The sequence below is a fragment of the Gavialis gangeticus genome, unplaced genomic scaffold (assembly GCF_001723915.1).
Source record: "Gavialis gangeticus isolate Ggan-Ray unplaced genomic scaffold, GavGan_comp1, whole genome shotgun sequence".
NCBI lineage: Eukaryota > Metazoa > Chordata > Crocodylia > Gavialidae > Gavialis > Gavialis gangeticus.
In genome coordinates, this window is record NW_017729001.1 from 4,577,921 (window position 1) to 4,599,372 (window position 21,452).

The 21,452-nt window shown below is 50.4% G+C and overlaps 1 protein-coding gene across 1 annotated transcript in view; it reads right to left on the bottom strand.

The window, feature by feature from the left end:
* Window positions 1–2,828: 2,828 nt before the first annotated feature.
* Window positions 2,829–21,452, bottom strand: part of THOC5 (THO complex 5) — a 29,194-nt gene continuing 10,570 nt past the window's right edge. The window contains exons 7-20 of the mRNA XM_019506719.1: window positions 18,950–19,064; window positions 18,269–18,401; window positions 16,031–16,108; window positions 15,434–15,474; window positions 13,849–13,948; window positions 12,693–12,801; window positions 9,653–9,754; window positions 9,017–9,113; window positions 8,440–8,554; window positions 7,464–7,567; window positions 7,247–7,334; window positions 5,316–5,431; window positions 4,201–4,391; window positions 2,829–3,080 (exon numbers count right to left, since the gene is read on the bottom strand). Of these exons, the coding sequence (XP_019362264.1) occupies window positions 3,017–3,080; window positions 4,201–4,391; window positions 5,316–5,431; window positions 7,247–7,334; window positions 7,464–7,567; window positions 8,440–8,554; window positions 9,017–9,113; window positions 9,653–9,754; window positions 12,693–12,801; window positions 13,849–13,948; window positions 15,434–15,474; window positions 16,031–16,108; window positions 18,269–18,401; window positions 18,950–19,064 (1,453 nt within the window). The 3' untranslated portion in view covers window positions 2,829–3,016. The remainder of the gene's footprint in view (window positions 3,081–4,200; window positions 4,392–5,315; window positions 5,432–7,246; window positions 7,335–7,463; window positions 7,568–8,439; window positions 8,555–9,016; window positions 9,114–9,652; window positions 9,755–12,692; window positions 12,802–13,848; window positions 13,949–15,433; window positions 15,475–16,030; window positions 16,109–18,268; window positions 18,402–18,949; window positions 19,065–21,452) is intronic.

A 21,452-nucleotide genomic window follows, 5' to 3' on the forward strand; every position in this document is an offset into this window, starting at 1 on the left:
CCATGGTGAGAAAGTATAGCTTGTCCTCCACTGCCTCTGCCTCACTGCAGGGCTTGTGCTCCCCCACTCTTCTAAGGAGTGCCGTGAGATCCCAGGTCCCCACAGAGGAACAAGCTTCTTCATGTTCATCCCCCACAACTCAATTCACTTGACTCAGTGTTGTTGGGATCTGGAGAGGGTCATTCTGGGATGCCTTGATGCTTCTAGGCTGAGGTTGCATGACTAAATCAACCTCCTTGACAAGATGGGTTTGGAATTAAGGCCAGGCTCATTTTCTGGTACTGATCTGGTCTCTCACCAGGTCCTAGCGAATAATGGTATAATAAAGCAGCTTGCTTAGTCTCCACAGTGATGCAGGAAGGATTCCAGGAAGCAGAGCCCTCCCCACCTCCCCCTTCTCTGCCTGCCTGAAAGCAGGGAAGCTAGATTCATATTTCTTCAAAAGCTCTGGGTACTGAATTAAGCTCTAACACATCCCAGCCATCTACAGCATGACAGCCTGTCCCGCCACCGACAGAATCTGTCCCTACAGATCTCTCGCTGTCACTCTCACTTAGCTTCCAAATTTGCTTCACAGCCGTGTTGGCTGCTTTAGAACAGGGAAATGTTTCGCCGCCTGAGCAATAAGCAGCACAGCCAAGGGAAAGCAAATACTGCAGCTACTTGAAGATGAAGACTCAGGAGGACTTCAAGATCTGTGATCACATAAACGGTCATTGATGAGCTGGTGCATTCTCTCTGCTGCAGACAAATGAAGTTGCCTGCAGCTGAGACCTGTGGCATCCATTTAGAGACAAAACAATCAGATCAATTAAAACAATGGACTGGGAGCCAGGAGGAGTTGGGTCAATTCCTGGTGCTGCCCCAGGCTTCCCAGGTAGCTTTGATCAAGTGACTTAATCTCTATGCCTTAGTCTCCACTTTTGTAAACTAGGGCTGTTGGTTCTGTCTCGCCCATTTGTACTGCAAGTTCCTTGGGTAGGGAATGGCCCCTGTCCACCACTGTGATCTCAGCTAATCTTCTCCAGCCATAGCCCTAACAATAAAGCCAAGATGATCCAGCAGAGCAATAAGGAAGAAGCTTCCAAGCACTGTCCTTCAGGCTAGGAGCTCCCCTGTTCTCCCATTCTACTGCCCCCACACTCCAGTCTCCTACACGCTGGAGCAGTCTAGGAGAGGCTAAGTCAGAGTAAGGCAGGGCCATAGCCCCAGAGGAACAGGTCCTTCTCACCCTCTTCCCATTGCCTGGGAGTAAGATTACATGTGGGGGTCTATTTGCAAAGTGCTGTCTGATCAGGGAAAGATGGTGGAGCACTTGAACACATCATTGACTCCAGGGCATTGCAGACGCTCTACCCACTACTCTACTGCTAGATATGACCTGCAACAGTTGGTGTCTTATTTTCCAATGAAATGAAATGAAGCGAAATAAAATAAAATAAAACAATCATGTTCCCAGTCAAATCAGCCAAATCAATTCCAAATCCATGAATCATCCAAGAACCATATATGGCCGTACTACTGGCAAACATCCTGTACCCCAACCTGGGGCTTCAGATGTTTCCAAATCATGTGGCGGGCATCCTACATGCAGAAGCTTACAACATGGGCATTGTAGGCTTCTTCTGGTGGCTTGTTCTCTGCAATTCTTCCAACATCCATGTCACTTTGGCGTTAATGCAAAATGAGTGAGTCAGACAGACCCCATCTGGAGTCCCTGGTCACCCCTGCACAGACTGCCTGATTGCAGGAGCCCATTGGCCACTGCAAGGCTGCTGACTGCAAGGTGGGGGCAGGCAAGACGGTATGGCGAGGACATGAATTCAGCCAAGGGCACAGGGACAAAGCCCTGCTGCAGCAAGCACCCACGGGACCTCCCACAGCTCTGCAGGACCTTGGGATGAAGGCCTCACTGCAGAGCACCACCCCCAGCTGTGCAAGTGGTATGGGACTCCCTGCACTGCTTTAGAAGAGCACTGAAGCCCCTCTGCCAGGATGCAGTCCTGCTTTGCTACTGCCTAAGTGGCACTGCCCTCTAGGCTGGACAAAAGCAGTGCAGCACCCCCCTTCCACCTCCCTCCACAGCCCTGAAATCCATTTCCTGGCTGCACAAAGTGCTTTTTCTGTTGAGTCAGCTGGTGCACTGCCAGCACAGGAAAGGCTGAGACTCCGGCTGCAGTGCAGATTCTATTAAAGGGCTATTTTTATCCCGTCTCAATCTGATTCAGCACACGCAGCAGGGAGGGCAGGCGGCTGAAGGATGCAGATGAAGCCAAGACGAGATGGGGAAAGTGTAGAGGGGAAAATCTAAAGGGTGAATGTGCTGCAGACTGGGGGAGCCAGCGACATTTCAGGAGGGTACAAAGGCAGACCCCAATATGGGGAAGCACCCTGTGGCCTCCTGAGCCCACTGGTCATGTACCAGGCTCCTGAGCAAAGTCTGCACCCATTTTAAACCTGTCACAGCCTCTTAGCAGGGGCCCATGCAGACTCCCACAGTAGTGGGCTCACTATTCCATCACCCCAGTCCCCTCTCTCCATGTCAGGGAGCTCACAGGAAGAGTGGAAGAGGCTCTTCTATGCTGGAAAGTCTCCTCAGTTTCAGCTTCTCTGAAAAGATCCGCCTTCTCCAGAGGCAGGTGGGACAGGCTTTTCCAGCCCTGAAACAAAGTCATCTCTCAGTCCCAGAAGGGTTTGGAGGGGATAGGTGGAAAGGACCTGATGGGCATTCCCAACCAGCAAGCCAGGCATCTCTCTCAGCAGTGGCACAGCTACTCCCTTCTCTGTAACCCCCACCAGGTGCTAGGACCACACTCAGAAACATGAAGCAGAGAGAGGGGTTCCTTTATCTAAAATTTAATACTTAAAAAAACAACAACAACAAAAAACCTTCTGGAAACAAACCACTCTGGAATGAATGGATGGGAACTCTGAGCTGGGTATGAGACCAGCGGCTGATTACAGACTAAGGGGCTCAGGAGTCCGGTGACTTGAGGCCGTGGGGCTGAGTGATGCATCAGCGATGACTGAAGAAGCCCTGAGGATGGTTAAACTTGAATGGCTTCATCCGGCTGGGCCCTCTGGAGGAGGAGACAGGACAGAAGGTTAGTGCAGGGGTCAGGATGCATTAAGTGCTGATGGCTCCGTGGTGAGGGGCCTGTTTCCATCAGAGCCCAGCACAGAAACGTAGAGGGTAGCCTTGGAACCTGTCCCAAGCCCAGGGACTGAGGCTGATGTGGACTCACTGCAGCTGAGAGTTTTGGTTTCACTCATGGGGCCTGTCCGCAAACACAGAACTGCCAGGACAACTGGGCTCAATATAGGCCAGGGCAGAGACAGCTGGGAGTTGGGCTGGATTCTGGTGCAGTTGCCAGGAGGAAAGAGAGTCAGGACTGAGATAGCTGTGCTGTACAGGGGAGGCCAGTACAGTGACAGCACCAGGGCTTAGAGTGTGTGGGGGCAACTGGCCACACAGAGACTAGTGCTCAGGATCAGATGGGGGGAGATGAGTGTACATTGTCCAGACAGAACCTGCTGGGCAGAACCAGAAGTGCTCAGCAGGAGCCCGCAGCAAGGGCGGACCCATGAGAGGCAGTTTCTGGACCAGGACTCCTGTCTGGAGGACAAGACAAGGCACAGGGACAAACCAAGGAGGTTACTTGTGATTACATGTTTGTAGAGGCCCAGCACAGCCTCCTTGGCAAAGGAAGAGGAGCTGCCATCTATTGCATCCCACAGCACAGAGCAAGGGCCAGCTACCAAACGCAATAGCTTCAGCTCACAGGTAGGGCACTGAGCGGCTCCACCATGGACCAGAGGTACCTGAGGTTCAGGATTCAATCCAAGACTTTGTGATGCAGCTCAGTCATGGGAAAAGAGAGCTTCAGAGATCAGAGCACAGAATGTGCTCCATGGTGGTGCTGTGCTGGCTCATCTCCAGGTGGGACATGAGCTCTATTTACAGCTCCCACCTTCGCCCACAGAGCTCCAGCAGCAAAACTCCAAGTGTGGGTACATGTGCAGCCCCTCTTCTCTGCTGGGAGCCACTCCACCTCTGCCCACCAGGGAAAGGTTCTGCTGCCTGGCAGCCAGTTACTTCCTGTTGTACCCTTTTCATCTGGGGGACCCATGCCACTTGACACATCTTAGTGCTCCCAAACTCCATAGCCAGCTGGGCAAAAGATCCGTGTAGACACTCACCTGACGAGCCGCAGGCACATCTTCTCCTGGGGGAACTCCTTGGGGCCCTCCACGCTGTTGTCATGGGACTCTGTTTCCAGGTAGACATCCAGAATGACACACAAGCGCTGCAGCTGATTGGTCAGGAGCTGGTAGCCAGGCTTTGGCCCACTCAGCTCCTTGTAGAAAACACTGACCTCGCTCTCCATAGCCTGTAGGAAACAGTGGGTGAGACTACCCCTGTGAGGCCATTTTGGGGAGCTCCAGTCAGCTCTCATGCATTACTCTATCCTTCCTGCTTTAGGGCTCATCACCATCTCCACTTCCCCGCTGCAGGAACCTCAAGGGTCACGTACTCCCCCCCTCTACAGATGAAAGAGTCATTGCTCCTGAAGCATCCATTTCTGCTCCCTTTGCTGGCAGCTGGAGAGGCAACTCCACACCTTCTCTTGGCAGTTTGTTCCATTTTCTACTGTTCTCAGGGTAAAGATGTTTTCCCAGAGGTCTGATCTAAAGGTGTGTTGCTGTTGTTTAAGCACGCTGCCGTGGGGTCTCCAAGTCAAGGGAAATAACCTTTCCTCTCCTTCACAGCAGTCTTTCAAAAACCTGAAACCTACAGCTAGGTCCTCTTCCCCCCAGATATTCTTGGTGTCAAACTACAAATAACCAGTTCATTCAACCGTTCTTGGTACAACTAGCTTCCCAATCCTTTCTTTACGGTCACTGCTCACCTCTGGACCTTCCCCAGTTTCTCTACATACTTTTAGTCAAATGCAGGGCTCCAGATGAGTCCTAACTAGTGCCAGCTTTCCCTTTCTTGCAAGGGGAGGCTGGAACTCTGCCCCTAGAAGCCCAGTTCCTTTCTATTCTTCCCCCAAGCAGGCTCATCTTCTGCTTTCCTCAATGCCACTCCTACTCACGGACTCTATCTAGGTTGCTCACAAGAGGGGAGTTCATACTTCACTGCCCATTCTACAGGTTAAGCAGACCTGCCACCTAGGAAATGCCCTGTGATCACCTGGTTCCAACAGCCAGGGTATAAATAATGTCCCATTCAGATCTGCCCGAACAAGGGAGCATGCCTCAGAGGCACACTACTTTCCAAGACCCAACCCCTCCCCCCATCTCCTGCTTACCCGAATGTTGTCATCATTGTTGTTGGTCCGTTCCCCTTTCCAAGTCAGGCAGAGGCTAAAGATGGGCGGCATAGAGGAGTAGCCAGGGTTTAGCACAACAGCTGCCTGGAGTTTGGCTGTGGCAGGAAAGAGAAGAGAGGTTTACATGAAGCTCGTGTTGTCCATGCACCACTCAGACATTCCCCTTGGCTGGATCTCACAGGCAGTGGACAGCAGTCAACCAGCACACCTCTCTTTCCTCAGCCCCATGCGTCACCTTCTTATCACATCCAAACTGCAGCCAATCAACACTGCCACACTGTGAAATCTGGGCTGTAACCCCTACCCCCAATCACTGCAGAGGTGCATCTCAAGCTGGACCTTCGGATGCATGACAAGGTATGGTTGGCCTTGCTGGCTGCGGTCTGGCATTGGCGGCTCATGTTCATCTTGGAGTCAATAATGACTCCAAGATCTCTTTCCGCCTCTGTGCTTTCAAGGAGGGAACTCCCCAGTCTGTACATATGCTGTGGATTTCTTCTCCCAAGGTGCAGCACCCTGCATTTGTCTACACTGAACCCCATCCTATTCTCATCTGCCCACTGTCATAGTCTGTCTAAATCTGTTTACAGCCTCTCTCTCCCTTCAAGTGTGTCCACTTCACCTCACATCTTTGTCATCAGCAAACTTGGACAGCGTGCTTTCCACCCCCTCGTCCAAGGCGCTGATGAATATGTTAAACAGTGCGGGCCCAAGGACTGAGCCCTGTGGTACCCCACTGCTCACCTTGTCATGCAACCAAAGGTGCATCTCAAGCCGGTCCAGAGGGTTGATACTCGCCCTCTACGTGACTCTGGTCAGGCTGCGGTTTGGTCAGGCCCAGTACTGGGCGCCGCACTTCAAAAGGGATGTGGCCAGCCTGGAGAGGGTTCAGACGAGGGCCACCCGCTTGGTGAGAGGGCAGCAGGACAGGCCCTACGAGGGGAGACTGAGGGACCTGAACCTGTTCAGCCTCAGCAAGAGAAGGCTGAGGGGGGACCTGGTGGCTGCCTACAAACGCATCAGGGGAGATCAACAGCAAACAGGTAGAGCCCTTTTCTTCCAAGCACCACCTGGGGTGATGAGGAACAATGGTAATAAGCTGATGGAGAATAGGTTAAGTTAGAGATCAGGAGGCAATATTTTACAGTTAGGGTGGCCAAAATCTGGAACCAACTTCCCAGGGAAGTGGTCCTCACCCCTACCTTGGTCAAATTCAAGAGGAGGTTGGATGATCACCTGTCTGGGGTCTTGTGAACCCAGCATTCATTCGTGCCTGTGGCAAGGGGTCACGCTAGATGACGTGTTCAGGTCCCTCCTAACCCTAGCTACTATGAAACTATGAAAAACATGAGCAGGAAGCTCTGGGGCACTCACTGGTTCTGCTGCTTCACTTCCTGAGGGTCCCTAATACCATCTTAGCCTTTTGGGTCACCTATACACATATGTGGAGGTTGCTCTGATGCACTGGAATTCCAGCGCATCGGAGCACTTGATTACTTGAGTCTGCTGGAGCATGGCAATTGCCACATTCCAGCAGCCTCCTGCATCTTACATTTCAGCACCCCTGAACTTAAAAATAGTGGCAGGGGCCCTTGAACTAAAGCTCATTGAACAAGCTTCAGTTCAAGCACCCCCACTGCCATTTTTAAGCATGGGGACACTAATAAACAAGATGCAGTGACACTTTACAGCAGCTGTTTGAGCCACTCTAAAGTGCCACTCCTCCACACCCCCAGAGCAAATGTAAAAGTGCCCTTGGTGATGGGCAGCCCCCTCCTCAGGGGGCCTGCCATGCTGTGGAAGGATTAGTTAGAAGGAGCTGCTGTCTTGATTCTGGTTATGGCTTAAGAAGACACTGGGGAAGCTGAGGTGTCACTCACTGGCAACAGAGGAAGCAGACAGGCACCTACCTGTCCCCCTTTCTATCAGCGCCATGTAATAAAGGTGGGTGTCTTCAGCCAAGCCAGCCTCCACGATGTCCTTGGTGTAAGACAGCTCCTGCAAGGGTAGAAGCACCCAAGGGGCTGAGCAGAGCAGCATGCTCAGAGCCCTGGCAAGGGAGCCAAGGACAAGGACAAGGTGCTGGGAATGGGGAGAGGAAGCCAGCTCCTTGCCCTCTACACCTACCAGGTAATCTTCATAGGTGATTGCTGTCCACTTCACCAGGCGTGACACAACCTTGGCAGGGAAGAGCTGCTGGCACTCGCTGGAGACTGGCACAATGCCATGTTCTGAAAGCAAGTGACAAGCCAGCAATGACCTACATGCAGGCAGGATCCAGCCCAACTAACATTCTTACCAGGGCAACAGGAACAGAATGTGGATGGCAGTGGGCTGAGCACCAGAAAAAAAACTGGGTTCCACAGGCCTTTGTCTGTCAATACCTACACTGACAGTGAATTGGCTGGGCTGTGGTCACATCAGGCCTCACAAACTAGGTGGTGGTGGGTGAGGTGATGGGGAAGCCTAGCATGCTTCAGGAAACTATTTTGAAGTGATTCCTAGCACAGTGGTAGAAGAGAGAAAATACAGACTGGGAGAGGTGGTCCAGGTATGGTACAAGTCAGCTGGAGTACAGCTTGTCTCTTGACCCAGCAAAAAAGCACGGTAGCACTGTGGCTGCCAAGTCTTTACTACTGGCCACAGTGTCGAAGACAGTAAGATCAGCTGGAGTTTCTGAAGGCAGGTAAGGATTGCAGCACTGGCCAATTAAGACAAATCTGCTGCAGGTACTTGGTCTGGCTGCTGAAAGGGGAGTAAATATGGTGCTGTTTGTATAGAAGCACAGGAAATAGCTCCCTACAAGCTCGGAAGGGAAGAGGAGACATTCAAGGTCAGAGGGAAAAAAAAGCAGCTGCAGGAATGCAGACCCTGGCTTTCCTCCTCTAAAAGCAGGAGCTTCAGAATAAAGCATTGCATGGTGGGGGGAGGGGATGGTGGCAGCATAGGAATGAACAGACAGGGAACCCCTTAAAGGAGACACCAGGTTGTCACCTCCCCAAAACCCCATCTAAACAGCTGTCCCTGCTTTTACAGTCAAAGTCCTGGGCTGGAGTGGGGGTACCAGGGGGAGGGAGACACAGGCAGGCTGGGACGTCCTCACCTAGTGAAGCAAACTGTTTGTGGAGAGCCAGCCGGGACTGCAGCCTTGTTCGGAGCAACTTCATGGTCATTTCCATGTGGCTTGCACTCAGGGAGTTATCTGCAGTCACTGTGTGCTGCAGAGGAAAGGAACCATTATATGCAGGTATTCCCTACTGCCCACCCCCTTAACTCACTCAGAGAAGCAGACAGCTGTACTTGAATCCCTTGAGCATCATACTGCACATGCCTGGCAATACCTAGCCTCCTTTGGAAGGAAGAGCTTAAAACATAGCTCCCCTTTCCTCTGGAATGACTCTGACCCCTTCAACTTAGTTTGCTGAATTGTGTACATAGGAATCAGGCTGAGATTTAGCTCCCACCAAGCTAATGAGCCTGGGCCATGCCAGAAGCACATCATCGATCCCCCTCCCCCATTCATGTCCCCTAAAGAGCAGACACATGATCATCAGTGATGCTACAGTAGCCAGCAAATGCCATTGCACCCTGGCTCAGGCAAGAGCACTGCTGCAGGGACAGCCAAGGGAAAACAGCTTGGTGAGACTTCAGCAGCTGGAGAGCTGGAGCTTTGGACATACCTGTGGCTGGTCTTTGGGGAAATGCAAGCCTCCCAGCTTCTGCACCCAGACATAGGGGTGCCCCAGCTCTGTCACATAGTCATTCAAAGTCAGGATGCTTCAGAGGCAAAATGGAAGCATTACACAAGCATGGTGAAAAAGAAGCACTACCCCACCCCCTGTGACTCCTTGTGTACAAGCCAGAGCTGCTGGGCCTGAAGATGTTCATCTGAACCGTCAGCAGCACCCCTTCCCTTAACGTCCTACTAGACACCATCTAATGGTAGGATACAGAGTTCCCAGTGATGCAAGGTACCCAGCCAATCATCGAGATGGTGCCCTCAAAGTCAGGACCAAAGTGTTTGTGCACCTTGAATTCCAGGCAATTGAGCTCATTTCTCAACTAAGAAAAGTTTATAAGATAGCCACCATCTTGCCCAGCTGGGCTGGAGAGAAGCAGCCCACAGCCTGCCACTTAGCCTAACTACCCTCTTCCACTAGGCAAGCAGGCCCTTAGAATAGACTCTGATCTGCACTCCAGATGGGCAGCACACCATAAGAAACAGCTGCCAACACCCCAGAATCCTGCTCTAGGCTGCACTGTCTTGACAGGCTTCTGCTGGTGGCACTGAAGAGACAAAGACTGGGCCGACTTACCCAACTTTGTCAAATTGGAACTGGTTGGCTGGGTTAGGAGTCTTCTTCCCATGATCCCCAGGATACAGGCAATTCAGAAGTGAATCCGGGGACAGGAGGTCTCTGCCAGAGGGCAAAGGGTAGAGTTAGCCATGCACTTTTCCAGGGCCAGAGTTCTTCAGCATTGTTATGACCAGTTTTGTATGGCCAGGGATTATGAACACTACAAGCAGGTCCCAGGAACACTAGGTTTACTTCTTGTGAAAGCTTTCACTAAGCACAGATGGTGGAGGCTGCTTCTACCTCCAGCTCTTGTGGCTGTAAATAACATAACGTAATTGAAGGCTGTCCAACTTCTAACCAGTTGGGGTCCACCACAAGCCATGCAGGCCGCATCAGCAAGGGCCACACCCATACGAGCCATGGGGCCCCTGGGCCACATGCCGTAAGAGTGCCCCAGCCCCCACCCTCAGTTCCCCAGCTGCAGGCTCCTCTAGCATTGCAGACTGTGCCTGGGCTATTATGCCCCACACCTGGGGCAGAGGCAGGAAGTAGAAGCTGGTGGAGGGTGGGGGAGCACAGAGACCCTAGCTTCTGCATCCAGAGTAAGGGAGTAGGGGCGAAGCAGCAGGGAGGGGGAGCCCAGGGGCCAGCATCTGGACAACTCTGACATAAATGTACCTGATACATGAATTTCTGAGTTGGCAGAGACTCAGGAACAGCTGGGAGGTACGAGCCACAGCTGGGAGTGCTACCTTGGGAACCCAATACATGCAGTCCTCGACTTTACAGCATTTGAATTATGACAAACAGCACTTACGACGTTTATAAACAGACACCGTTTCTACTTTCAGATGACTGTTTCAACTTTATGACACTTAGCCGGATGCAGAGCAGCAGGGGCAGGGCGGTGGCTGGACACAGAGCCAGGGGCTTGCAAGCAGAGGTGACATGGGCAGCGGGTGGCAGCGGCGGTTGCACAGCTGATCGCACGTGCAGCTCCACGGGCTGCTGACAGGCCTTGCACCCAGCCAATCACACATCACTTGTCAGCAGCCCAGAGCCGGATGTGTGGCCAGCCGTATGAAAGTGGTGTGCAGCAGCACGAGGTGGTGGATGACGGCAGTGGCTACCACACGTGATAAACAGGGTATTGGGTTTTGGTTCAGGAACCAATCCCTCATTAATAACATTGTTCCTATGGGAAAAATCAGTTCCAAGTTACAACATTTCAACTTAAGACATGGTTTTCAGGAACCAATTGTGTCGTAAGTTCGAGGACTGCCTGTAATGCAAATCGATGCTGGTCTGAACACAGACCACAGCCATGATACAAATTAAACAGGACTTAAGAGCCCAACAAACCCAAGCTGCCTGCATGGATCTCACTGCTCATTCTCATATCAAATCAAGTAAAACTTGTCTGTATAAAAGCTGTCTTGGCCATGACCTCCACCAAGCATCAAGGTGCTGAGGAACCTTGCTGCAAGACTGAGCAAAGTACCTCAAAAAACAGTAGCTGCAGGGGAGAGGAGAAATGAAGTGCCCCAACTGGAAGAGACTGTAGTCAGACCCCCATCAACTCACTGCAACACAGGAAAGGTTTGCCTCCAAGGGGACCCGCCCAGTAGGGAGTCAGACACTGCCAATGTCCATGGCCAAGAGGAAGGTCATAGTAGCAGGTGCAAACATGCTAGCCCCTCATCTGCCATTCCATCCAAGGAGCTCTCAGCACCCAGACCAAGCAGCTGGGCAGATGGAGATTTTCAGCTGAATTAACATCCAGGGCAGGCTTCTGCAACTGCAGTTCTGGCCAAATTCTTTCACTAATCAAGCTGAAGTAGTCTCAGAGGAATTCCCCAGAGATAAGGCCTTATCTACAGCACTTGAAACAAGGTGACCTGCAGAACAAGGAAATGGAGGGGGAGCAGCAAGCACAGATGTGGGGATGGAAAGAAAGCTATTCAGCTGCAAGATGGTATCTGCCCACCTCCTAGTGGGTGACCTGGGCACTGTGGCAATTGCAGCAGACGCACCCCACATGCCAGGCGGCCATTCAGCTCCCAACGCATGCCAGCTGTTCTCTCACTCTAAACCTCAGGGAATCTCTCCCTTTAACCCCAGCTCCTCTCCCTTCCTGCAGAGGATAAATCAGGGATTAAGAAAGGATTCTGCCTTGTCCTGAAAGCTCAAGGACCCTGGGGAAGAGTGCAGCTCAGCAAGTAGCTGCGTCACCATCGTGGCCGCCTTGCACAGGCTGGTTGGGATGGGTCCTGGTTGCCAAGGGGAAAAATGCTGTGTGGGCAAAGGGACCAATTGCCTCCTTTGGGAAGATCTGGAAGTCTGCAGTTCCCCCTGCTGGTAAACTGGGGGAAGTACAGCTGCTTCCTTCTCCCATCTGATCAAGGACAGGCTGAGATGGGGTATGGCACAACCATCTACAGCAGGGGTGGGCAATTATTTTGAGTAGAGGGCTGCTTACTGAGTTTTGGCAAGCGATCAAAGGCCGCATGACAGGCAGCCAGGGCCAGGTAAATATTAAATTTTCTAAATTTTTTAGGGGCCCAGAGGGCCGGATAGAATGTCCTGGTGGGCCACATTTTGCCCACCCTTGATCTACAGGTTCTTCCAAGTTCCTCTACCCAGGGCAGAAGCATTAGTTTGGTACAGAGCACCACAGAACCATAGGCTTGGAGAGAACTCAAGAGTGACCCTAAGCCATCTCAGACAGACGCCTGTGCAAGTAGCTAGTAACTGCTTCTCCACAGAAGAGTCAAGGAGACAGAGGTTCCCTCTAAACACTGGAGGTGCTGCTCTGCACAGGCAGGAGGAAGGAGTAACCATTCAGCTCAGCCCAGATCCCGTGAAACGTATTCCGTGAGACACATTCACACCCTTTTGCCCTGACTCCTCCACAGCTCTGCCAGCTAGTTGCTCCAAGTGAAACACTGTAACGCAGCAGCATTTTCCTGGCAAGAGATCAATGCCAGACAATAATTCCAGCCACAATACAAGAGCCAGGACAGACTGGGTTCTGTGCTCTGCAGTGTTCTCAGCTTACCCAGCACTGATGGGTGTAGTCATCTCCACAGCAGTAGTCACCTTGGTTTTCACAGTCATGACATTGAGGTTCATTAAGTAATAGAAGGTCAGGTGCAGCATGCTCTCATCTGCACAGAAACAGAAGTGGTGGAATGCTGCCTTTTCTCCCTGTGCCCAGCCCCAGCAGTGTTAGGGAGAAGGAGCAGGGCAGAGGAGAAAACCCCTCAACAAAGTAGAAGCTCCATTAGGGTTTCTGCTGGTTCACCCACACTTTGCGATTCTCCCTATGGAGGGACTTAGGATGTGGACACAAACAATTCTATTGCTTGTGAAGAGATGGGGAGACTTGCCAACAGCTGACTTGTTGCAGTCATCTGCCCCTTCTTGCAGTAAGTCAAGCAGAACTGCACCGATCCGCCTCTGAATTAAATAGGCAGGAACTTACTGGAGTTTACCATATTTTCTTGCATACAACATGACCTGGAATAGAATGCACACTTTGTTTCTGAAAGGTACAATGAAGGGAAACAAAAGATCTTTCCTTGTATGAAGGGAGTAGCAGCAACTAGGGAGTTGAAGCTGCCCACTGTTCTGCTCCCTGTGGGTTGCAGCAGATTTTACTTTTGGTTTCCCCTGGTAAGCAGCAGAACCCACTCTGACTGTATTTTTCACATATAGCATGTACTCCAATTTCCAGCATCTGGCTTTTGGAAAAAGGTGCATGTTGTATATGAGAAAATACAGCGATTTCCACACCGTGAAAGAGACCCAGGTTGAAGCAGTTACAGCTGATCTATTAGCCCCCCTCCTTTAAAACTGCAGACTTGTCTGGTCTCAGACACTGACACTACTGGTGTGAAAACAAGGGAAGTGATAATCAAAGATGTTGGTCTGATTGTTCTCCTTCACCTGTCAGGAATAGTTTGGCTAGCTCTTGGCAGGGCTACCATCAAGACCACTCTTCACTCCCACAGGGGACACTAATGCAGCTTGTGCAATTGGGCATACAGCAAGTCTGTTTCCACTGGAAACATGACACCTCTATCGAGTTCTAGTCCTGGGACCAGATTCTGAATTTGCATCTGCTAACGTAAGCCTGGAGTGGCTCAGCTGAGATCAGCCAGTGGGCTTATACCTGGATCAGAACCTGACCTGGGGAACCACCATCCTTGTACCTTTGCACTTCAGGTCAACGGTGACAGACAGCGGGTGTCTCTTCAACATTTCCTTGCGCTTGTCATCCAGCTGCACTCCCAACGTGGGCCGGCGGCGCTTCTGCAGCAAGGCAAAGAAGAACCACAGCTTCTGAGAACATGGGTCCCTCTCACCCCTTTGCCCCACTGCAACTCCTCCAGGTAGGCTTATGGGGGAAACTTCTCTGTCTGATGGGGAAAACGTTACTCACTAAGCACATTGTACCCAACCCACACAACACTCCAGTGCACTAGTTAGTGCAGTATCACTCTCCACTTTTCAGATGGGGAGACTGAGGCATGGAAATTACGAGACGTACAAGTGATTAAAGAAGGGTCTTGTGTCAGATCTTGGAACACCTGGTGCCTGCCCCTCTTGTCAGATCACTAGCTCTTGACTGACCTCCCACATCCTACTTACATGTGCACCTAGAGGAGGGATGTTAAGCATACTGCCTGCAGAACCATTTTGTCCAGCCTGCCAGCAGTCCAATGGAATGCCAGAAGTTGAGGGGTGGCCTGTCACAGAATTCAGAGTTTCTGGACCCCAATGGACATGGTCATTGGCTTGAGGCCCTTGGCCCCAAGCTGGTGCTCAAACATAGCCCCACTACAGTTGCTGTTGGCCCCACAAATCCTGCCCAGGGAAAGCCCCTGCAGTCTAGATCCAACCTGGGGCCCGGGGTGAATTTGACACTACTGCTCTAAAGCACTCAAGGACCTGAATCTTGGCAAAGTCACCTATGAATGATGCAGATCCTGTACAGCAAGTAAAAAGTTTCCGATGTTAGCCAGAGAGACAAACATGTCATAACTATTAAGTTCATAGACTGCATCTTTCATTTCTTCTCTCTGGTTCAGTGACTTTTTATAAAATGGAATGGTTCCAAGAGAAGAGACTGAGACCAACACTATAGACAGATGGCTAAAGCACTCCCCTAGCCTGTAGGAATTGGAGTTGAAGTCCCTGCTAGGGCTTACTTGGGGAAAGAACTTGAAAGCAGAGTCTCCCGTCTCCCAAGAAAATAGCCTTGCTCCTAGCCTACTGGTTGTTCTGGGACAGGTCTCTCTTCTGCTCTCATTTGGTCATTAAGTGTTTATAAAGGGCTTAGTTTCATCCTGCACTAGAACAAATGCAAAATTTCAAATCCTGGAGATTTTCCCCATTGGGAACAGCTGCTCCATAGCCAGTTCTGTGCACACCTGTGTCATCCCAAAACATCCACAGAGCCACTCACACAAGACCTTCATATTTCCAAGGCACTAATGGCAATTCAGTGTGAAGTTCCCATTGTAATTGAAAACAGGCCCCTTAAAGGACTCTGCAAGCATTGATTCTCTGTCAATCCCCTTTAGGAGGCATTACTGAATGCTGCAGAGATAGACATTCAAGCACAGAGAAGTGACTCTGCCAAAGCCCCCACAGCAGATTGGTGGCAGTGGCAGAAACAGCCAGCACCAGCTCAGACTCGCTCACTCTGGGCACTAGTGGAAACAGCACTTGGTTCAGTCCCATGAAGCAATATTTAGCGTACAGCCCAGAGTATCAGAGTTGAAACTGCCTTACCGTAGTCTGCTCCTCCTCAGCGTCAGAGTCACTTTCATCATCTGCAAGTTCAAACAGAGAGGGATAATCAAGGGCCACACCAAGATACTCTCCAAGTAGCCCAGCTCAGTGCATTGTCAACAGAGATACCCAGGTATGGAGTGCATCAGGGCCACTGACAGTGCCCACCAACCCCTGCACTACAGTGCTAAGTCCTCGAGGCATCAGCACCATCCACTGAGAGAATGCTGGTCCTTCACAGGGGCACTCAGGCAAGAGACTCCCAGAGGGTCTTGGTTGGCTGTCAGCCCCTTTAAAGCCATTTGAAAATCTCTTTGTTCTCAAGTGCTCCCCCATAAACCACTAGGATGGAGAGGCCTGTGTTAACAGCCCCCAAGCTGAATACCATGCTGCTCACTGAGCTGTCAGTCTCTCCTCTAGAGAATAACTCTAGCATAATGAAGGTGCCCAAGTATCAAGACTGCCTAGGCAGCCAGCATGCAAAGAGATTAGCAGCCCCTCCCAAGGAACCCTCCCTGCCCCCCTGCCCCTCCCACTTTTATCAGCTGACTGCCTGCCAGACAAAGCAAGGCAAGGCAGAACTGACTTGTGATGTACCTTGGGAATCCTCTGGAGGTTTGTAGAGGGCTTTGGCTTCTTCCACACTCCCTTCAATTGCTACAGACAGCTTCTTATCTGAAGAGGGAAGATTGTCATTAACCCTCCCCCAAGGTGGGAAAGTCAGCCAGCCAAAGTGAGCATTGGCACTGCAGGCTTTCATGGCCCAGAGAGGTACTGAGGTTGGAAAGGGGGAGGTGGACAGGGTGCTAAGAGGTTATCAAGTTATTACCATAGCCCTCTCACCACTTCATGGTTGGTAGATTCGATGCCTTGGGGACAAATAACCTTAGCCTTCAGAGTCGCTTGTGAAGTCATGCTACTGAGATGCTACTCCTACACTGGCTAGCAGGCTGCAGGACTGCAGCAAGAGCACACCCTTGACCCAATATTTCATGCTCTTCTCCATAGTAATGACAACACTGGCCACCATGCAAAACAATGGTGTTTCAGACCCAGGGCAGGGGAGTAATTCTCCAACCATATTGGTTCCCATGGTTAAAGGCCTTATCTGAACTGCATAGACTAAAAGTAGGTGTTTACTTCACCAAGGGGTAAAATGCTAGATGGGTTGTGGTACCACCTTGAAGGATTTTGGGCAACACAGCACCTTATCTAGGTGTTTCTGCCAGGCTCCCCCTATAATAGTAAGCAAGTGCACTGGACTAAGGAATCTGAAATGAGTAGGTCAAGAAAAGAAAAAGTGGAGACTAGAGCTGGTCTCAACAGGATTGAGCACGTTCATCTCCCTGCATTCTGCACTCAGAATAAGGGAGGGAAATTGAGAAGGCTGGACTGGTTTGGGACCATGCCAGTGAAATGCTCTCTCACAGGCAGTAGTTAGACTGCTGGACTTGCTGTCCACAGATGCTGCTGAGGCCCAGAATTTAGTGACTGTCAGAAAGAGACAAAGATATAGGTAACAGAACCAGCCAGAGTTGGAGAATAAAGTAGCAGCAGTTTTGGAAGGGAGATAGAGTCCAGTGTTCTTGGGCTCAAGCCAATCCTCATCTGTTAGGGATAAGGATGAGACCCAAATGGTGGGAGGGGGAAGGGGCTGGCTGGGCTCTTTCAGCTCCCCTGGGACATCTGAAACTGGCCAGTGGCAGACAGGAGACTGGGCTACACAGACACCAGGTCTGATGCATTCTGACAAGGTCTTGGGAGTCTCAGCACCTCAGAGACTCTACCATAGGGTCCCTCAGGGCACTCATTGCTATGATAACCAAGCGCCACAGAGAAGACCCAGAGGAATTCCATGAAGGGGCCTCTCTGGGCTCCAAAATACTCTGCCAGGGGATGGGAGAAGAGGTTTTTATTTTAATATAAGCCATTTGGGTCTAATGGAGCAGCCTCAACCCCACCATGCTCCTGCAGCGCTTAGACACAAGAAATGAAAGGTACTCACCCTGCCTAAGAGGCTGGGAGGAGGGTTTCATGTGAGCTAAGGGGACAGGCCGGAAAAAGGGATAGAAAGGAGGGAGGGAGAAAAGGAAGAAGAGAGGGGACAAAAGGGAAGACGACAGAACAAAAGAGGCAGTAACACATCGCTGTGTATTGAGAGGCAAACAGCGGTTAGACAAGCTACAGCTTTGCCAAGTAAGGGGTGGGGGTTATCCTGGGCTGCCAATGCAGGAGCTTGGACTGAGGCCCGAAGAGAATGGGGTCTTGCCTTCTTGCTGCACAGGTGCAACAAAAAGGATGAAATCCATAGCACACCCTGGCTCCATCTTAGGCCACCTCTGCACCTAGCAGTTGTCTTTGGCTTTGCTTTACTTGGGAACCATGCAGGGTTAACACCTCTCCCCTCCCCCAATGTGGGCCCAAGACTAACAGTCCTGCCAAAGGGCAGAACACCCCAGTGCTAATCCTCCCAGGGCAGGGGAAACTGCCGGCTATTTAAAATGGAATGGCATTCTGTAACTGGGATATTGGCCCTCACTGCTGTAACAACCACAGCCTCATGCAAGCTTGATGGGGGACACCAGCAAATGGAGTGGCAGAGATCTAGAATGAACTCTCATGGCAATTCCTCCAAGGCAGGTACTGGAGAGACTCACCTGAACAGCCAAACCAACAAAACTTCAGAAACACAGTACTTTCTGCAGACATCAGAGAAACATGCCAGGGGGGTGCACTCTACCCACCCCCTCAGATTGCTGGCTTTCAGTGACTTATACGAAGGTTGCCTCAGACCCCCCAGCATGCTCCTCTCAAGAATCCGATGTCAGTACTCACCACAGGCCTGGCCATAGGCATTGGCTTGGACAAAGAGAACGTAGAGAGGTGGTGGCAAATGTCTAGCTGTCTCATACTGCTTGTGTGCCTGGTCAAATGGCATGAAGAGGTACTCCTGGACAGGGAGGGAGGCCTGGTGGGTCACAAAGCAAACACATGGCATTGGTATTAAAGTAGTGTGCACATTGGCTACTCACCCAGCACCTCCTGTCTGTGAAACAGGACCCGGAGAACAGACACCGTGTCACTCAGCAGCAGCAAATGAGCACTGCTGACAGCCTACGCGAAACTTGAGGCAAGTCTCCTTCACTAGATAACTGGCTTCAAAGAAAGAAGATAACCCATCTCCTTCTCTTGCTCCTCCCAAACAAGTCAAGGCAATGTTCCTACACACTGCTCTCCAGAAAAGGGCCCATTTAATGAACCCGTTGCAAAGGCTGCTGACGCAAGGGAGACTCAAAGAAAAGTCCTCACCTAGGACAGGCAACATAGCCAAGAGCAGACATGACTCTTCTCAGCAGCCTCAATTCACCTTTCAGGTTCTCTCTTAAGTGAGCTACCTCCATTAATTGTGGGTTTTAGAACAGGACAGCACAACGTGCTCCGACCCACCCCAGATTCTCTGCAAGTGGCCCAAGCCTCACAGACAAAGCAGAGGGTCAAATTTGGCTCAGGGAGTACCTGCATGATGCTGTTCAGCCGAGGTTGGAGGCTACTCAGATATTCCTTCTTCACCTCAATCTCCTTCAGGATCTTCTCCTTGCTGGTTAGACATTCCTTATACTTTTCTGCCAGCCTGCATGGGGGGGAAGCTCAGTTAGTGACACACCAAATTCATGAGGAGAACAGATGTTAGCTGAGAATGTTTGCTACTTATCAGTGTATTACTAAACCTTGACACCTTGTCTGATTCCACTGCCACTGGTTCCTGGATTGTGATAGCTCAGTCTGTACTCTGAAGTTAGCTTTAGATCCTACTTCAATCATTACCTGACCTCTATGTCACATCTAAAGTGACAAAATAAAGAAAAAGGTTTATTTCTTTTTTTAAGTCGGGGGTAAAAGAGAAAGCAAGAAAAACCTGAGTAACTCAGGAAAATAAAACCAAAGAAAAATTGCCTCAAATCTAAGGAGCATAGAATGTCATTTAACAAACACTGCAACACAGACTAAGTGCGGGTCTACTCTGAGAAGTATCTTATAATTGGCCCTCCTTACTTACCAAGCTTGCTCCAATACCAGTATCACATCTGTTGACTTTACTGACAAAAATCCCTACTGCCTTATAGTTTCTGCTAGTCCTAAAGAGCCAAAACAATTCCTCAAGACTCTTTTTCATCTTGTGCCCTCATTAAAATTGAGTTTGTTATTTTAAATTAAGCACAGATCAGTGATCCATTTGCAAACCAACAGAAGGCAGTGAGGTTTTACAGATCACTGAGAACCTTGTCTGGCCCATGGAACCATTCATGTGGACTATGACAAGTAAGATGGAGAGAGACCTGCTCCAGACTTAGAGCCCAGGACTCACAGCCTTTAAGCAAAATATTAATGGTTATCTGAAACGTGGGAGACCTGAACACTGGAATATGTTGATGTAGTGTCACTATAGTCCTGGGTGGGATGACTGCAGCTTAGATGCTTCATCCTCCTTGGTTGGAGACTCTGCCTTCCACAATGTACTCAACTCCCCTGCAGTGAAGGAGGGCCTGAATCACAGCAGTCCCATGGATACAGCAACAAGTGGATCCCATGGATGGAACAATGGTCTCATGTTGCAGCAAGGGAAATTTAGGTTAGCTATTAAAATTATCTCGTGAGGAGGGCAGTAAAGCCCAGGAACAGGCTACCCAGAAAGGATGTGGAATCTCCATCCTTGGAGATTTTTAAAGACCCGGCTAAACAAAGCCTTGGTTGGGATGATATAGTTGGCAATGGTCCTGCTTTGAGCAGGGGGTTGGACAAGATGACTTCCTGAGGTCCCTTCCAATTCTAATTTTCTACGGTTCTACTATTCTAATTCAGAATCAAAGTATTTTGATATTTAAGCAGTTTTGAACCCTCCTGCCCCTACCCCTTCAAATGCCTGTATAAAGCAGGAACTTTTCAGGAGAAAAAATACATTTGGGTAAAAACCCAACTTTCCCTTAAAAACAGCTTCAACTGAAAACCCTCAACCCTGTCTAACGAGGCTGTTTGAAATGGAACCACTGAGACAAAGGTGGATGCTCACAATGTTGTGTTTATGGAGGTACTTTTCAGAGAAGAGTCTGGCTTGTAAAGGCAGTGTTAGAGATGTGCTGTAGTCACATATACCATGCAGGATGCCAGGGGTAGGTGCAATTACTCAGCTGGTTAGGAACAGAACCACTATGAAGCTGCCTTTGTGAAGGGTTATGGAGTAAAGAGCCACTATTAAGCTGGTTCAAGAGCCACCATCCCATGTCACTAGATCTGTCAGGTTAGGGGAAAGACACCACAAACACTATAGGCACAAGGGCTGGGATTCTCCACACCAGTCAGTGATTCTGCTAGTCTGCCATTCATTTCTATGGGAAAATCACAAGCCAGCTATTCTTTAAAAACAGCTTTCAACATGCAGAAATGTTTAAGACAAACTAAAGAGATTCTCGAGCAGGATGCAGTTGATTTAGACTTGGTAATGGCTGTGGACATGATGACATTCACAATGACCTTTGCTCCCCCACAGTACTGAGCATTCTGAAGGCACCTGGAAAGGGTTTGCAATGAGCAAAGTCATGAGCTTGCCTGCAGTTCTTTGCCAGGCAAAGAAAGCCTCACATGCCTGATCTTTCCATCAAGATTCATTGTGCAATGAAAGGCATCAGAAAAATTACAGGAATGTGTCCAGATAGAAGGGCGTCATGCAGTTGCTACATCAACAACTTCTGGGATATGGATAAGAGTGCATCGACAGATTTTGGGGGACGATACCAATATCCAATATTTAAGGAGGCATATCGGCCGATACTGATCTGATTCCCAATACAGTTGTGTGCAGCTGATAAGTCTGTTGTGGGAAAAGGAGAGGGGGAGGGAAAGGGCATGGGGGAGCAGATCAATGGCCCCCATGGTGAGGGAGGGAGTGGGGCTGGGGCAGGCGCTGCCCAGCTGTGGTGGGGTGGGTGCAGGAGGGAGCCATGGCTCATCTAGGGGCTGCAGG